General features: G+C 46.5%; 1 protein-coding gene across 1 annotated transcript in view; it reads left to right on the forward strand.

The window, feature by feature from the left end:
* Positions 1-1,786: 1,786 nt before the first annotated feature.
* The window catches only part of LOC138287800 (poly(U)-specific endoribonuclease-A-like), a 349,705-nt gene continuing 331,891 nt past the window's right edge, over positions 1,787-19,600 (forward strand). The window contains exon 1 of the mRNA XM_069228645.1: positions 1,787-1,954. Coding sequence (XP_069084746.1) covers positions 1,944-1,954 — 11 coding nt within the window. The 5' untranslated portion in view covers positions 1,787-1,943. The remainder of the gene's footprint in view (positions 1,955-19,600) is intronic.

Here is a 19,600-nt window from a genome sequence, read left to right on the forward strand (position 1 = left end):
TTTAAGTAAACCAAAGTAAGTCACCAGACAGAGTGACAAAGCTTCTGGATAAAATCAATAGCATTCCCTACCTAATTCTAAATGGCTCCCCGTGTAATGGTTTTTATCCCTTTTTCGGAGTACATTCCCTTAAAATTCTATTGGACATTTGTTACACCCCAGTATCTTTATCCTATTAGAAAACAGATTATGTCATTAATCTTTCACCCCATATTATTTTACAAGCTTTTCATTGGTCCTCATGTTTAATGTCTTCAGAGGTAGCACGTCCGGTATGATTTCATCTTTTTTGTAATTCTTTGCACATCTTTTGGTCAGTAGCTCCATTGTTTTCACCGGTTTGAACGACCATGTACATTACATTAATCTACACTGTTGCATTTTGTCTAATATCATTCTACAAGCAATGAGGAATTCATGGGAACGGATCTACTATGGTTACATTGAAGAAAACAAGGGGTCATGTCCTTTTGGGAGTCAGCACACTGCAAGATAGGAAAAATACATTTAATATGAGAGTCAAGCAGCTAAGCTTCGGTTCATGCTCACTTAAGGCCTACAAGGATTTCAGCACAAATTCAATAACGCAATCATTAATAATTAGTATAAAACTTATTCAGTATAACATTTTATAACCATTTTAGTCATCATCATTAGTCCACTTATACATTGGAGGCCACTCCCCGTGGTCACATTTCAAGTGCATGTTTAAGCAAAATTCACTACTTCTGTTTCTATGCGGCATTATCACATATTAATTCATAAAAATTGCATGTTAATATAGATTATATAAGCTACGCTCTCTCAAGGGGAAGGGCTTCCCCTTCCATCCCTGCTTGGGGGGGGGTGGGACGGAAGCCCACCCTCTGAGCTCAGTGGTTGGTTACGTCCTCGCCACATGAGCACTGTGCCGTGACCCGAAACCTTTACATCCGCGGCACAGAAGCGGTTAAGTACTTACCTTTGTGTATGAAGCAGCAAAGAAAGAGAACGGATTTAGTGGATTAGTACATATATATGGGAGTGTAGACCCTGATTGGGGGGTGATGTCGAGGCTGTGGTTTCATGGGAAATGTAGTTGGAATTTTTATTGGCTGCTCTGTGTTTACAGTACAAGAAAGAAGCATAATCAGAAGCCTCCGGTCCTGACATAGAATCTGTTTTCGATTAGGGGAGGAGGCTTCCTCAAAAACAGCTGAACTTCTCGGTGCTGTTGCAGCTGGTATCTCTGCCAGAGCATGTAATCGCCCACGTGACCATCCTGTCTTGCCTTGCACGTTTTACCTATGCGTGTTTTCTAGTACTTTAATTATGCAGATCAAAATTTATTTGGATGTCGCCATTGTGCAACTAAACATGTTTGAAATTTGTAAAATACCGACTTTTTTATTACACAGTCCTAACAAGCGTGCTTATGCATAGTGGGAATTAAAGCAATTTGTTTCAATGAGCAAGGGACTAAACACGTGAAAACAATTGTTTGGAAGGAGGACGCCAGCGTTTGAATAATGTGACTATGAAACCTTAACCACGAACAACAATCTTGTACACAATCCCACTTTCGGTATTCTGTCCATTTGTCTCTCACAGCAGCTAGCACCTCCGTGCTTTAGTCTCACGAGGGTCGTAAAACAAATTTCCCTTCGTCACCTATAAACACCCGGAGATGCTCGAACACTTTAGTCCAAGTCGAGCGATCTCGCGAGATCAACTGTGCCAGCTCTGCAGGTCCTTTTACTTTGAAGTGTGATGTAACGGAGTCCGGCCGGGCGTTCGCTGATTGGCAAATGGACCTCCTATGAATGGAAAGACTTCACCACAAATAACAAATGAGCGGCCACACCCCGCCGCGCCCCGCCCCGCGTTAAAGTGTCAAGTTTACATAGTGTATCCTGTTCAGGCAGCAGTAAATCGAAGGAAAGGTTATAGTCAGTGGTAGCAGCATGTCCTCCAGGTAAGCTGCAATTTGACGTGTCCTTGTTATTCAGTCTTTCTCAAGAGTTGCAAGGGCGGTTGTCTGATAGGTTTCTTTATGGAGCTTGAACACTGATGCACGCACACAGCTGTTGTGTGTAGCCGTGGGCTATAAGGAAGCGGATGCCATGCTTTCTTAACTCTTAAGACGGGCACGCGCTGAGTGAGCGTTGTGCGTGGGTAGATTCAGTGCAGCCAGTTTCTCCATATTCCCCGTAACTGCGCGTTGTGTGGCGGGCCAGGGTCTGCTGATGGCGGTGGTGATGGAGCTGCCGTCTTCTATGGACACATTCCTTTTAGTAGGGACTAACGTGCCACAACATGTATTAGCAGTAATTCCTCTCCCATGGTGATCTCCACAACTAGCGCAGACATTTTCCACGTTCGTACTCTAAGTCCTCAGTTATCAGGGTCAGGAGCCGCCTAGAGACTTCAACATAACTTGAACCAAGCTTTACAGAATCTGTAGCTCAGTAAGATCCCTTTCACTGTGTTTCATATCCCTGCGCAGATGGCCTTATCGGTGTGTGCTGCACGCCAGTGACCCACACTTCCGTTACACAACCTCGTCTGGGTTTTATAATTCAGGTTTGGCCCAATAGGGGGAGGAGGGTACTTTTTTGCACACCATCGACTAATCGTGCTCGAACGTCCCGGGCATTTGAAGAGCGAGAGCATACCCAATAACTTTATTTGCTTATTTTATGTTGACAAATATACACCCGATAAAATAATCTCTTCAAGAACCCCACGTTTTGTTGCTATGAGGGAGTTTAGTGACATATGTTTGTCGTGTGAACTATAATGATAATGTCTATATGGCTGCTTTATAATACATTGACGATGCATGCGTGCTGTATTTGTTTGTAGTGTCTTTTCTGTGACCAGATTGCTTCTGCTCCGAGACCCAGTTTTGTCATTAATTAAGACACAAGCACTGGCAAAGTCAATCAGTCGCACCTCTACAAGAGCTATTGGCTTTGGCAATATGTTTTGCCATGTACACCAGTGCGGCTGCTGTTCGGCGTCGAGTGTCCGACTGGAGTAGGGGAGTAAAGTGTCCTAGGGTGGATTTGTTGGAACGTCGCAGAGTGGAGTTGAGTAGAGGTGGGTATAGTTAAGTGGTTCAATGATGAAGTGAGTGGAATAGAGTGGAGTGGATTGAGATAGTGGAATGGATTAAGGTTGTGACGTGGATTGGAGTAGGGTTGACTGAAATTGGCTGAAGACGATGGGATTGGGGTGGATTAGATTAGATGGGACTGGGGTGAGATGGCTTGACTGGATTGGAGTGGGGTGAATTATGAATGGGTGGATTGGATTGGGGTGAGGTGGATTAGAGTGGGGCAGATTGTTTTCGATTTGAGTAGGTTGTTTGGGATTGGCGTGGGGCAAACTGGAGTGCAGCAGATTGTTTTGGATTTGAGTAGTCCAGATTGGAGTGGGGCACATTTTGTTAGAGTGGATTGGTATAGGGCAGATTGTATTAGGGTGAATGGGAGTGGAGTGAACTGGATTAGGTGGGAGTGTGGTGAATTGGAATGGGGTGAGGTGGACTGGATTTATTGGAGTGGGGTGGATTGGAGTGGAGTAGATTGTTGCAGATGGGAGGGTGGCGGATTGGAGTGGGGCAGGCTGTTTTGGATTACAGTGGGGCACCTTGTTTTAATTTGGAGTGCAGCAGATTTCAGTGTGGCAGTTTGTTTTGGATTGGAGTGGGGCAGTTTGGAGTATGGTAGTGATTAGAGTGGGGCAGATTAGATTGGAGTGGTGGGGGTGGCTTGGATTGGATTAGGGTGAGTGGTTTGAATTGGAGGGGATGGATTGGAGTGGGTGGTTTGGAGTGTACTGCACGATTATGCGTTAAATCATCATTTCTGAAATTGCATATAATAAAGAAACAATGTCACTTGAACAAGTTGTTATCTTTTGAGAAGAGCACACACGAGCAAAAACAAGAGTGAAAAGTGAGAAAAGACAACTTGGCAAAATAAAAGAAAGTTAGCTTAAAAAAGATATTCTTTGCAATTTTGTTTGTATTGCTGGACATGTTTTGCTAGTCACAAGCCTTCTGTTTTCAAAGTACTAGAAATTAAAAAGAACAAAATAGTATCTCAATCATGTTGGGAGCAGTGGACATGCGCTAATTAAGTTGAATCACGTCAGAAGCAGCAGACGGTCATTAATTAAGTTGAATGATAATGATGCCAGGCCTTTCTTGAATTACGAGGCTGTAAATAAGAGTGCCACACAAACCATCAAATGGTGAGCAATAGGCAGGCTCCAAACCCTTAACTGCACACAACATAGTTTCGCAAACAAGACGCACGCGCTAGTGCATGCACTCACAGGGTTGACCCTAAAAAGGTGGCAGAGAGAAATAGAGTGACGTATCCATTCTCACACAACTTACTCAAATGGGAACGCAGGGATTTCAGCCTGGCTTTTCCCAGTTAGTCTGTACTTTGGACACTGGCTTCATAGTTCCTCTCGACTTTCACATATATGAACGTCCTTTGCTTTGTGCATTCCCAGACCGTCATATGTGTCTAGAAGTAAGTTTTTAAACTGTGTTCCAAATGGATATGAAGCTCTCATGTTTTCCGAAGACTGACTAAACCGACATATGGTATGTAGATGCATTGAATATAATAAAATCTTTGTGCAGAAGTGATGCTTTGAAGTTCTACTAGTGTTTGTAAGAAATGTAGAGTACACGTCAGTAATAATTGTAAATTAAATCTTTATACTGAAATTATCGACATAGATTTTTAAAAGCGGAAACAATTTCAGCTAGCTATGTGGGGCAGAATACAAACTATCAAAAGGGTAATGCCCCCTAGATTCAATTAGGTGTTTGACATGCTACTTCTCACTGTCCCACATGAGCAACTACAATTAATTGATCGCACTATCAAAACCAAAAACAACTGGCATCAAATTGTGCATTTGTGAGCATGAATCTTTTTTTCTTTTTTAGTAATTACACGAAAACCCAGTTATAGGCATTTTTAAAGGAAAACTCAGAAATACAGGGAAACAGACAGTGGGACAAACAAGGGATGCAAAAGAACCTACATTGACTCGGATAACAACACAAGAAGTTAGAGGCAGTGGAAATAGGAGACATGATGTGGAATCAAGACTAGACTGTGTTAGTATCCAACAATGTCGACGTTAGGCAGTTTTTATGGAGATATCCTAAGGGGGAAAAAAAAACTTTATTGCTTATCTTTAGTCCTATCTTAATGAGTGATACAGTTGTCATGATACATTTTTTAATTAATTCACTTGTTTTATAAGTGGTGCTGTAATATACATGCAATAAACATTTACAGATTATCCTATAATACAAGGGATTCTGCAATTCCTGTATAAACATAGACCTCTAATTTCTCTATTATCGGTGCCCAGTGACGCGCTCAGGCGCCAATTATAAAGAAAAGAAGTCGGAACTCAAGTGTAATAAGTATTTGCAGTCGTGTTCTGATGTCACAATGCCTGCTGCCATGAGCCGAAGTGAGAGGCAGGTCAGGTCACGGAGCAGCTGTTTAAAGCAAGGAAAATTAAACTTTGCTTTTATTTCTTCTGCTTTGTTATCCTAGCCTACAGTGACTAGTAAAAAGAACATTATTTTTCGAATTCCTTAGATAATTGTAGAAAAGTAAGAATGTTTCTGGACGTTGTAGGTTTCTGCATCTTTTTTTAATGACTTGTGTTGAAATATTTTTAATATCTTTTTGCAAAAAATATTTAACAGGCTTTTGAAGTGTTTGATTTTGCACAGCGGTTCTATTTTTATTCTTCATGTTTGCAAACATACTCTTTCTTTCTGAAGGAGCTATACACCAAGTTTATAAGTGGTTTGTAGGAAAGGGGATGGTGTGACCATGTATTATATATAGAATAAAGTACCCCCTGCTGTACATAAGGCTATTGCAAGTCACCTTGCAGTTCCATAGCCTCATAAAGAAATTTGCCCTTTGGCCTCCTTCCTCTCTGCGGTTATGGAACTTCTCGGTTACTTGCAGTATACTCATAGTGTATGGCAGGGGGTCCTTTATCTCTTGCATAATAGATGCTCTCCTTTCACAAAAATCTTGGCAAGAGTCAGGGCAATCTGAATGTATTTGGGACCACAGTGATGAGAAACATCCCCCTTTTTCTTAGCACATTTTGCACCTTCTGTTTAGTTTAATTCTACATAAGGCTGTTTTCCTTTATTTGCTGGATATGACTGGTTCCATTGTAAGGGAGTTACATTTATATAGCGTTTTAGTACGCACAACAAGGCATTGGAGCACTTTACCCTCAGCAGCACTCTGGGGTGTTGTGCCTAGAGCGATATTCTCTTACAGCACTCTGCAGCCCCACCAAATATAAAACGCAGTCTTTGTGTCTGTAGGCTTCGTGTACATCATCATATCAAAGCGAGGGTAGGCACGGTGTATGACATACAATGTAATGTGAGCCCCGTCTATGTCTACTCAGCACCAAGGCTGTGACTGTCTGCACTGTTGTATCCATTGTGGAAAACACATTAATATCCTGCTGTTGAATGTCTGTGAAATATACCATATCTGTGACAACCAACTAAGTCTAGAATCATGAGTTATATTCAAATTACAGTCATACCAACCCTCATTTATATTGCTGAGTAGCCTTTGTCTGGAGACAGGAGCCTTATTAAAACACTACTTGTGCAGAATCTGGCATGAACTTGCCTGGTGTAGGAAAGTGCCACTGTTGGCATGGTTACCCCCTACTTTTTGCATAGTGTTGATGCCAACTTCGATTGAAAGTGTGCTTGGATCCTGCTAACCAGGCTCCAGCACCAATGTTCCTTCCCAAAATCTGTACCTTTGTTTTCACAATTGGCACAACCCTGGCCCACAGTTATGTGACTTGTAGAAGGTACCCATGGTACCAAGGGCCCTGTGGCCAGGGAAGGTTCCCAAGGGCTGCAGCATGTATTATGCCACCCTAGGGGACCCCTTACCAAGCACATGTACACTGCCTATGCATCCTGTGTGTGATGGTAGGGAGAAAAAGGCAAAGTCAACATGCCCACAAAACACTGCCTGTTGCATAGGTAAGTCAACCCTCTAGCAGGCCTTACAGCCCCAAGGAAGGGTGCACTATACCATAGGTGAGAGCATAGCTGCATGAGCAATATGCTTCTACTCTGTCTAAGCCCGTTCTTAGACATTCTATGTGCACTGTAACCATATTGAGTATATGGTCTGTGAGTTTGTCACTACGAACTCCACAGTTCCATAATGGCTTCACTGAATACTGGGAAGTTTGATAACAAACTTCTCAGCACAATAAACGCCCACTGATGCCAGTGTGGGATTTATTTAAAAATGCACACAGAGGGCATCTTAGAGATGCCCCCTGTATGTTATCCAAACTGCTAGTGTAGGACTGATCGGTCTGTGCCAGCCTGCCACTTTCAGACAAGTTTCTGACCACATAGGTTGAGAGCCTTTGTGCTCTCGGTGGTGAGAAACTAAGCCTGTCTTCGATGGAGGTGCTTCACACCTCTCCCCCTACAGGAACTGTAACATCTGGCGGTGAACCTCAAAGGCTCAAGCCTCGGATTACAGTGCCCCAGAGCACTCCAGCTAGTGGAGTTGCCCGACCCCGAGACAAAGCCCCACTTTTGGCAGCAAGTCCGGTGGGAAAATTAGGGAAAACTGGGAGGAGTGACCACCCCTAAGGTGTTTAGAACAGAGGTGACCCCCCTCCCTGCAGAATCATCTATCTTGGTTTGGAGGACAGGGACCAATAGGATTAGGTTTGTGCCCCCCTCCCCAAAGGGAGGGGACACAAGGAGGGTGTAGCCACCCTCAGGGACAGTAGCGATTAGGGGTCAGAAGGCAGTAGCTAAAACTCCCATAAATCTAGGATTTAAGGGCCTCCTTGAACCCAGCTCACCAGATTCCTGGCGACCTGACAAGAAGGACTGCATAGCTGAACCCCCCAGCAGAAATGAAGGAAGACGACCACTGATTTGGTCCCAACCCTACCAGCCTGTCTTCTGCTTCAGAGAACCCGCAAAAGAACAGCAACGCATCCAGTGGGACCAGCGACCTTTGCCTAGCTCCAGACGACTGCCCTGCACCCAAAAGGACCAAGAACTCCTGAGGACAGTGGTCCTGTCTGAGAAGAATCAACAACCAAGATCTCCAGCCTCCCGCTGAATGCGTGAGTCCTGACAACTTTGCACACAACGCCGATCGCCAGTGTTCAGGTGGCCCAACCAGCTAGAGAGGATCCCCAGGTGATTCTGAGAGAGTGCCCACCCTGGGTTGACCTCTCCACCCCTCTACGAAGACTCTTGCAGAGGGAATCCTGAGGACCCCCCTGACCACAAAAGCTCCGGATGAAGATATCTGACGCCTAACGACCCACTCAACCTGCAGCCCTAGGCCTTGGCGAAACCCACCTCCAGTGCAGCAGTGTTCAGCAGGCAGCCCGCCTCTCTGTCCAGCCTGTGGTCTACCCGAGATGAATCCCCTTCCCCCCCCCCCCCCCCCCGGGTACCCTCATAGAACAGCATTGGGAGCCCAATGTCTTGTTTGCACCCTGCACTCGGCCGCCCCTGTGCTGCTGAAGGTGTGTTTGGTGCCTACTTGTGGCTCTTGTGCTCCTCTAATCCCACCTGGTCTGACCTCCGAGCTGTGGGTACTTACCTGCAGGCAGGCCCGTGTCTCTATAGGAGCCTACGTTAAGGTTGCTCATCTTTGACCTCTGCAACCAGTGTTGCTGGTGATGGCTGTTTGAGGTTAACTTAAACCTGACCAGCGGACTTCCTAAAACCCGGAGACTGAAACTGTAAGTCGAATACTTACCTGCAAAATTGAACTAACTTTTCTTCCCCCAGGAATCGTTACTGAAAATTGTAGTGTGCCCATTTTTATAACAGATCATTGCCAATATTTCAAAAAACTGTATGACTTATCGATTTCAAACAAAGTACTGTTGATACATGTGCAAATTACAAATCTATTGAAGTTCTTACCTGCAACTTGAATCTTGTGGTTCTAAAAATAAATTAAGAAAATATATTTTTGCTATATAAAAAAACATTAGTCTGGAGTTAAATCATTAAGTGTGTGCTTCATCTGTCTGTGTGTGTACAACAAATGCTTTGCACTACTTTCCGATAAACCTAACTGCTCGACCACAGCATTAGTATTATCTACTTTAACCTCTGTTAATCCTCTGGGGAACCCCTGGACTCTGTGCACACTATAACTCATTTTGATATAGTATAGACAGAGCCAGCTTTCTACAGCAGGCGATTCCTTTGAATAAGGAGGTCCACTTGATGCACAGTTGAGTAGCGACATGACCACGCACCGTACCGGAGACTCCCTGTGAAATCATGAAACACACTATATAATGCTGAGGTGCAGAATTGGACAAGAACATTCCTTAGTTCCAGAAATGTCATACTAAGGAGCAAACTTGTATATCTGACACAAACCAAGATAAGTCACCGGCAGGTCATGAGGTCCTTTTGGAACCTCAGGCACAATGCAAACCAAGTCTTTACGCGAGATGGTGTGGCTTAGTGGCATCAGCTGCTGACCATGTAACAAGGAGAACCAGGTGTGAAACCGGGCCTTGACTGTGCGTCCTGTGAATTCTGCAAATCTCCCTGTGCTGAAAGAACAAAAACACGCAAGTAGCCTGTGCCTATCATGGAGTGCTGCTATTTCCTTGGCCAAGGTTTGTGCTGTATAGAACTGTCAAAAACAAAATGTGGGTTCTGCCCATGACCAATGTTTTAATCTCATTCTCCAAGAGTTAAGAACAGAGTATTAACCTTTGATGTCAGAAAGATCTACCCCGCTAATGGCTGAGTTATCCAGTATGACATTCGAACATCTAGGATCAGTCTGGGATTCCCTGCTTGACCAAATTGTTTGATCCTAGGCAAATACTTTTTTTAATCAAGCCTTTTTGGTGTTAACACACCGTTAAATACATGAGTTCAAGCTGTGCGTTTTACAAAAGCCTCTCGTTTTATTTAATAGCCTCAAATGTTGCTCCATCCAATGTAAGAATCTGTACTTCGAATAAGGTACATAAGACAGCTGACCTGTCACTTAGTTCATTATTAGCATTGTCATTGGGGCGGGGGCAGGAATATTTCTCAGTTGATGTTTAAAAACAATCACTTTTAATAAATACTTCTCAAATTATTTGATGTCAAAGGTGAAACTGTAGGAAGTATTCACAACACGTTTTCCAGTAGGAATGTATTTTATTAGAGAGCGAGCTAAGGCATATCTATCCACACATTACAACCGCTTCACCTGTTCACCCATAACTCAATCGCCTCCCAACATTCGAGAACCCAGTGACCCAAAATGCAACAGTAACCGAGATACCAAACATCTCCCCCCTTGACACAGATATATTTACCATTCCTATATAGCTTATAATACAACTATAGTACTCCCTAACTTAGAGAATAATAAGGTGCAAGACAAATGACTATATACTCAAATACATGAGTACAATACTTTCTTTACCCCAAATAACAATATTTCTCAGCTAAAGGAATTCATAACAACATCATCCCACCACATAATCTTTATACTTGGCCAGGAGCAGAGATGTTCTACCCGATTGGGTAGATGCACTAGATTTCTTATGCTGACCCACTCGACAACATGGTAGGTTCTGTTCGTTCACATTAAGAATGCCCACATAACAATATAGTAAGGGTCAGTTTGATCACATTCAGTATGTTCCAATACATTATCCAGACCTCGCAGGTCTTGGCTTTCATTATTTTCGCCTCCTCCAAATGCAGAGAAGACATTGTTATCCCCTCTGTTTGCATTGTCCTCATTTACTCAATCACATTCATCCCTCTCCCACAGCCACAAGTTCTGTTTTCCATCCACATAATGTACACCATTATCCAGTTTTCACACCAACATTTTATTGCACTTGGTGAACCTTGCAAAATGCCACATTTTCTCCATTACTTTTTAAGGAGCTCATATTATTTACTATTTCTTTCCTAACCAGAATAGCCATTTTAACTCTCATTCAATCACCTTCTTCTAGATCTATTTCCTTTACTCCATGTTTCTTGTCATAATACTCTATGTACAAATTTTGAGTCTTCTTTAAATTGGCAACTAATGCAGGAGACAATTTACTGTGCAGTCACCTAGTCATCCATGAGGAATTGTTCTAAATGTTTCTCTTCCCCCTCAAGATTCGGATTGTCCTATACCCTGTCTAAGTTGGTGTAATTCTGTACTGCCAAATCATGCTGTTCAGTCCTTTCCCCCAGTCAATCTTGCATTGATGGCAGCTTGTATGCTACTCATTATTACACGATTGAAGCGATCTACCACACCATTACCCACAGGTTGATGCACTGGTTTGTGTGTTACCTTTCCTGCATAAGAAAGTTCTTAAGCATTCAGCAGTAAATTAGGTTCATTGTCTCAACAGAGACTTGGGAATGCCTTCTCTCAAGAAAATTATTTCAGGGAAGGAGATAGCCACAGCAGCATCTACTTTGTCTGCCACATCAGCTGAAGCCACTTTGAAAATAATTCAAAAGAACAATTACATACTTAGTTAAAATCCAAAATGGGTCCGATATGTCGATTCTCAAGGCATTTCCAGAGTTTTCCTGCAGCCTAACCGTGGTCTAAAAACAGACACTGAGTTAACAGCTTTAGCAAAATTCTCACATGACCTTACAAACATTTCCATGCCTGAATCAATACCTGGCCACCAATACGAGGACTTAATGTTTCTTGGATTTTAGAATGCCTAAATGACTCTCATACATGATACCTGAAATATTTGCCCTGAGACAGTCTGGTCGCACAACTTTCTTCTCTCAGAGTGATCCCATTATCTCTTATGGATAACCTATTCCTCAGTTCCCCAAAATACTTTACAGCATCCTTTCAACTTCCCCTTACAAGGCCAGCCCTCAATAATAAAGCTCCTTCTTGTAGTATTTCATCCTTTACATAACCAGATATCCAGTTGCTTCTCATAATAGCATCTTTCAACTCTGATATCAAGGCAACACTAAAGGGGCTTGGCTTGAAGAGCCAACATTGATGGCAGAATTTGAAGGAGCCCCGTCACAAGGCCCATTTATCCTTCAGTTATCCGCTTACAGGCGCTGCATCGAGCGGTGTAGGACGGCAGCTAGCCCGCGACACACCCAGGAGTTGCTGCGCGGCTGAAGAAGATGACTGAGTTTTACTCCGTCGCACGCAGGTACCGCTGAGGATCGGGGCTTGCTGCTGCAAGAGCGAGGAGGAGGCCGCCTGACCGGTGAGCATGGAGGGGGGAGCCGGTTCTCCTCTGCAGCAGCCACGGTTGCTGGAGATGTGGCGGCTGCCTCCAGGGTGGCCCCGGTGAAGACGATTAAGGCCTCTGAGGCTGAGGGCGCAGGCCCTCCTAAGGCATGTGACCCCCCCAGCTCACAAGTAAGGAGGAGACTGCCGGGGCAGGTGAATGGAGGCGCGGTGGAGTGAGGGATCGGTGCTCTCGAGTAGTGGGCAGCGGCCGCAGTCTGTATGGCCACTGGTTCTGGCACGTCCTCAAAGGAGATGCTGGGCCATGTTGTGGGCTGTGCCCCGGGAGAATCGCAGACTGGGGGCTCCCCTGTGGGGTTGTGCCTATCTGGCTTGAGTACCCCCCGTGAGTGACTGTGCAATCTGCTTTCTGAGGGTAGGAGGAGGCGCAAGATGGAGTGATTGGCGGTCAGTCTGGCCTTCGGGGACCGGGAGAGCACAAGGGAAAACCCGAGTCTGCCATAGGGGCTGGGGGTCAGCCACCTGGGGTAGCATTGCAGATTGGAGGCCAGAGGTGCTGAGCGCGACCCAGCTACTGGAGGTGGCAGGCTAGGGTCCCACCTAGACTGACCTAGAGTGACTGGAGCCTGTCCCCGCCCACACCCTTTTAGAAAGCTGTTGTAAGAGGGGAGCGCTGCACTGACCTGATATGGGCCGCTCCTCCCCGCCAAGGAACTTTGTTGCAATGTGGCTCAGGGAGTGAGAGGTGTGGAGGTGGACTGCTGGCTCTGCACCGGCTCTCCCCTTTTGGTGTGACACTGTCCCAGGTAGTGACGGAGACCAGGCCAGCCATTGCTGTTGTGACACGCATGAGCAGCTGAGCTGGTAATTACTGGACTTCCATTACCACTGGTCCCACCACGTTGGCGCAGCGGAGTGGGCGCGGATCACCTGCAGTGAAGTACTGATTGAGTGGCGACCAGAGTCTCATTGTCCTTCGTGCTGAGGCACTTGAGTGAATACGACCGCACAGCACTGAAGAGTTGAGCAACTGGTCTCGGCTGCTGTGCAATAACCAGCATTCTGTTGAGATGAGGGGACTGGGGTGACCTGTCCACAGACGCCTGCAGCATGGGGTGACTGCACTCCAGGACTGGCGGTCGCTCCTTGTCCCCGAGCACTGGCTTTCTGACATCGACAGACAATAAGCTAGATGCGGTGTTGGAGGCAGTGGAGCGCCTTAGTGCATCTTTGGACCAAACCAGAACATCTCTGGAGCATAAGATTGACACTGTGGCGACTGGTATCACTTTGATTCATCCGGACCACTGCAAACTGGCTGGTAAGTCTCGTGCCATGGAACACACCCTAAACAAACTTGCCCCTAAAGCCCAATGAGTGGAAACCTCTGTGCAGTCTTTACTTGATCAGGGAGCCACCCTGGAGCACAGAGTGGATGACTCAGAGGGGTGCTTCAGGAGAAATAACATCCAAGTGGGGGTCTACCCAAAGGGGTTGAGGGAAGTGACCCTGTGTCCTATGTGGAAAAGTGGATAAGGGAGCTGATCCCCCCCCCCCCCCACTGGGACACTCACACCATTCTTCACTGTGGAGTGGGCTCATTGGGTACCGGCGTGCACCGTGCCCTCATTTGCTCCACTTGCTTCACTACGCAGAGACTCCATACTGCGTGAAGCAAGGGCGCTCCAAAAAATCCAAGTTGATAATGGCAAGGTCATGTTGTTCCCGGATTATACCATGGCTGTGGAGAAACAAAGGAGCTCATTCTTGTCTGTGAAACTCCAGCTACGGAACCTCAATTTGAAGTATTCTCTCCTTTGTCCTGCGAAGCTCTGTGTTGTGGCACAGAGACAATCGAGATTCTTTGTTACATGGGAGTCAGTTTGGAAGTGGCTGGAGTTGACATTCAGGCCCGACGGACTGTGTCACCTGAGGCTCGAGGCGGGACACAGTCCTGGGCGCTGGCAGACCGGGAATGCCGCGGAATCGCTTCTCGATGATTCTCATGCTCCTGACCTGGAACAGATCATACGGAACCGACAACGTGCATTATAAACTGCAGTAGCTATTGGAGAGCCTGTGCAGACCTTGGACCTGAAGTAAGGAACTGGCGGGGCAGTGAAGAGGAGTCCCTGAGCTGTGATCATTCAGTGGCTAAGTCTGTAGCCCCTCCGGACATGACACCACAGACAGCAGATGAAATTGAGATTACAAGTCTCCTTAAAACCACTGTATCTCATTACCACTGTTATAAACTATAGGTTTATATAACTACATACCTGTCGACCACTTGTAGTGCATCAGGTCTCTGAAGAATGCTGTTCTGGCCTTGTCTTTGATCCTGACCCTTTTTGCCTGCCCCCCTCCCCTGTTATCTGCCCCCCGTTTCTCCTTTTCTTCCCCCTTCCCTCCCTCTCTCTCTCCGCTCATTACAAAAGTGGTTTGCATTTCTGATGGGTGAGGCTGTATACAGGTCAGTGTAAAATTTCTCTGCTTTGCTTGCCTAAACATAGTAGACTGGGACCTCCACAGTAGCACTCCGCTTGTTGAACCCCCTTATTGGTACTTTCTTCCTTGTTCCTAGTTGAACCGAACTGAGAAGTTTGGGCGGAAGCTCTTTGTCTCTCTGCCCTTTTGGTATTAGCACTATCTGTTTTAGCGGCACTTGTTCTTGTTTTACCGCATTCGTTTGTTACTCGATGGAGCATCCACTATTGATTGCTTTACCCCTGCGACCCATCCACCGACCATGGGGTGCTAGTGTAGTGCCCTCTTCCTGGCTGTGACGCTGTCTCCTTCCCCACTAACTACCAGTGGCTCCTACTAACATTCTCACATGGAATGGGAGAGGTATACACACACCAGCACATAGATACTCCATTTACTCATACCTCAAAAGGCATTCAGTTCACATTGGATTTTTGCAGGAAATGCACCTCACATTGTCAGAGGCCCCGACTTAGCAGCAGTGCTGCTGTGTCAGTTATTCTCAATTAACTTCTCCTCCTATGCTAGGGCTGCTCTTATATGGGTTAAACTGAGTACCCCCTTTGTAGCTGAGGAGCAGGTAATTGGCGTTGAAGGTCGTTATGTATTTTTCGCAGACGTTTAGATGGACGCTCCCTAATTTTAGAGTCTATCTATGCACCAAATACAGCCCAGGCTTTATTCTTGCACAGACTGCCTGAATTGCTGTCCCACTGGAGTGGTATTCCGTGGCTCATGTGTGGTGAGAGGGGGTCGACTTTAACAGCGTCAATGACCTGGGACTTGATTGCTCCTTTCCCTGCTTCCCATGGCATCTGCGATGCATGCTCCAAGCTCGCTGTGTAGCTGGCTCCAGCACTGGCGCTTGACAGATATTTGGAGCCACCAACAAGACCAGGTTCGAGTCTACTCGTACTATTCTTCCCCACACATCCTGCATGTGAGACTAGACGGAATCTTTTTTACTGACAACTTAATACCCACTGTGTTACACACAGACTATTTAGGCTGCACCCACTCTGATCATAACCCACAATACTTACAGCTGTCAGGCGGCAATTTTGCTCCGGCCATAACTACTTGGCATCTAAGGCTCTGGAGGATGCACCCTTTCAGGAGTCTCTCAGTAGAGCCATCACAGAATACTTTAATAGCAATGACCAGACGGCCTCATCACAACGCCTGGAGTGGGGCGCATTCAAAGTCACTATGCAGGGCCATTGTTTAGATACTTAGTGGAACATGCTCAGGTTGTTCGAAGGGAATCTAACACGGGTGAAGGAAACACTTTTAAATCAAGAAAAACATGCACTACAGCAGTGGTTCCCAACCTTTTGACTTCGGTGGACCCCCACTTTATCATTACTGGTACCCGGGGACCCCCACTCAATCATTATTGGAAACCGGGGACCCCCCCACTGAGTCCTTACTGAAAGCTAGGGACCTAATCTGTTAATATTATTCCATTTTCTAAGCATTCGCGGACCCCCTAAGGCTTCGCGGACCCCCAGGGGTCCCAGGACCACAGGTTGGGAACCACTGCACTACAGGATCCAATGGGGCAGCGTGGCCTAGCAGACAGCCACAGGGAGCGAATATCCCTGCTGGAACGTCTACGTTGCCTAAATTACGCTGTATACTTAGCTCGTACACATGCTGTGGTGGAATGGTCAGGTCGGTTGTTGACTTTGCTGATACGTCAGGGACGCGCCACCCCCACAGTATTGGTGCTGCACTCTGTAGCAGGAACTTTGCTGCACACCCATTGGGAAATACACATTGAACTTGTGTACCACTCCACACACTTATCAATCGATGGTGATGGCAGGCCCTGCGGATTACAGTGCATTTTTCTTCCCACTCCCATTGCCCAGCCTTACAGATAAGCAGCTGGAGGAACCACTAATGCCGACTGAGTTACAAGAGAGTATACGCGCTCTTACCATCGGTATGACCCTTGGGCCGGATGGCCTCCTAGCTGAATTATATAAAGCTTACGCCCCTACGATTGCCCCTCACCCACTGGGTGTGTATGAAGAGGCAATATCTGTAGCCACTTTATTTGCTTCTCAACGTGAGGCACTGCTGATCTCTCTTCCAGAACCTGGCAGGGACCCAACAATGCAGGACTCCTATAGACCGCTAGCTATGCTTAGCACTGATTTATAAAATACTGGCTAAAGCACTTGACTCGCTTTAGCTCCTTTTGGTCTCCACACTGGTTCACCCGGACCAGAATGGATTTATACCAGTATGCAGCACAGTATTGAACCTCTGGCGCTTCTTCCGTGTCATGAAATACTCCACACAGCCATGGCCTACTGCTGGATGACTGGTGCTCGACCTTGAAAAACCATTCGATTCACTGGAATGGCCCTTCTTATTTGGAGTCCTGGGCTGCCACAGCTTTGGCACCTGCTTTCTGCGACTACTACGGCTGTTATATATGCAACCTTTGATCAGAGTCAAAGCTGGTTCTGTTATCTGGACCGATCCCAATAGGTAGAGGAACCAGTCTGGGCCGCCCCCTCTTTCCTCTACTCTTCTTATTAGCAATCGAACACCTGGCAGCGGAGCTCTGCAGACGCGATGCCGGTTGGGGCATCCCATTGGATGACGGGCTTCACGTGATGTCCCTCTATGCAGATGACCTACTCCTCTATTCTAGAACGATCTCTGATATCCCGCTGTAGTGTTGCAACGCTTCATCTCCTTGTCTGGCTTACATGTCAACTGGGGCTAATCCTGTTTGTTCCCCTTTTACCAGGAGACGAGAGACCAAGCCCTGGTGTTCTCTTGTGCGCCGGTCCTTTTGGCAACCCAGAACATTTAGATATCTCTGGATCCGAATGTATCATTCACCGACTGATCTGCATGATGGCAACCTTAAACATGCAGTCACCTCTAGTCTCTCTCAAATGTCCTTCTGGCAGACCGTGCCCTTATCGGTGATGGGCTGAGTGGTTCTCCTGAAGATGGTGGTGCTTCCGCGCCTTTTGTATGATTTCTCCAACCTGCCGGCTTATGTCCCGGACAAGTTTTTCAGAGAATTTGGGCCCAGGATTAGGGAATTCATCTGGAACACAGGCCTCTGCCGAGTAGCACTGGCAAAACGTTATGTGCTGCTGGATAGTGGTGGCCTGGTGGTGCCTAATGTGGAACACTAGTACCTGGCATCCCAATTACAATGGGTAGCTAGATGGCTCTCAAGCCTACAATTATCAGACACAGCTACAGCGCTGCCACCATGGACTTTCGCCAATGTGTCTAACTTATTCCACCCAAACGTGCAGGGTAAAGCTCCATAGCCCCTTCTCCCAAGTGTGACGCACCAATGCTACTGCAGAAGTGTGTACCTCACATGATCGCTGACTCCCCATGCTCCAGCCCTGGCCTTACTGGGTACTCCCAGGAGCACCACTATTGTATCTGCAGTAGAGTTGGAGACCTGGCATCTGTTAGGACTATATACTCTGGGTGACCTGTATCAGGACAGAACTCTGACCCCCTTTGAAACACTGGCAGCAGAGACTGTTTTACCAGCGGGACAATTCCTTCTTTACAACTCTTTGCGGGCATCCCTGTTGCATCATTGGGGGGCGGGGAACATAGCGAACGAACCGCCAACTCATATGACGATGCAAAACCTACAGGTCATGGACCAGGGTAGGCATTTAGTGCATTGGATAGTTAGCTCGTTGCACAGACACACACTGCATCTGCGCATGTTGTATTACGCGCCAAGTGGGAAGGTGATCTTGCCTGACCTCTTATGGACAGGGAATGGGAAATGGGCCAGGAAAGTCCCTCCCACATCTCGTGTATTGCGGGCTTTTGCCTGATTCTATTTTACATACTGCATAGGGCTTATCTCACCCCTGAGAAGATTAACAGGTATTTTCGCCGCATTGATGCGTCTTGTCCCAGATTATGTGCTGGCTGCGGCAGACTTCCTGCACATGATGTGGTCATGCCCCTCCTTGCTCGCTTACTGGCAGGGAGTGACATCCCACCTCTGTCTGCACGGCGTGTCCAGCACTACCTACCTGAGAGGCATGCATAGTGGGCTTACTCCGCAGACCTAAGAAGCACAAGGCAACCTCTAGACTCTTGGGCCTTTTGACAGCTAAGCGCCTCATTACTAAAAGGTCTCAGAACCCCCTTTCCTGGTAGCATGGATGCGCTCCTTCTTGGTGTGGGCGCAAGCAGAGGGGTGGCGCTGCGTAGAGAGGACAACATGAGGCTGCGCAAATACCTACTTTTCTCTAGCTGGGAGAGCATGCTGACAGAACTGAGGATGCTGTAGGGTGGGTCTGAGTGTGTGCCTTGGCCCTAGCGAGGCATGCTGCACAGATGAGCGGTACTGGATGGGCAGCTTGTAGCCCCGTTGAGAGGAATTGCAGGGCACTGGTGGATTCAGCCACGACCTTGTGCTGTTACTAGGGTGCAGGTGTGTCTGATTGGAAGAGGTGAGATGGGAAGCAAGGAAACAAAACGTGACACTATAGGCACGGGCTCTGGTTAGAATTGTTGAAACTATTGTTGTTGCCAACTGTTATTCCAAGTTACACTAAAAAAGAAAATAAAGGAACAGCCGCTCCGATATGAACGGTTAATCATTATGGGAATACCTGAACTCAACTGCCACTCTACGCTAACACATGCTACGACAATCAGTGCTCTGGGGGACTCCGGCTATCGTGGCCATGCTCCCCTCCCAATCATGTACAATGTATTTGATGTTACTGAAGACACACATGTACTGTACTCCCATATGTGGATTGGTGGAACTAATGACTACCGGGGATGTATCCCTCAGT

The sequence above is a fragment of the Pleurodeles waltl genome, chromosome 4_1 (genome assembly GCF_031143425.1).
Source record: "Pleurodeles waltl isolate 20211129_DDA chromosome 4_1, aPleWal1.hap1.20221129, whole genome shotgun sequence".
NCBI classification, from domain to species: Eukaryota; Metazoa; Chordata; class Amphibia; order Caudata; family Salamandridae; genus Pleurodeles; species Pleurodeles waltl.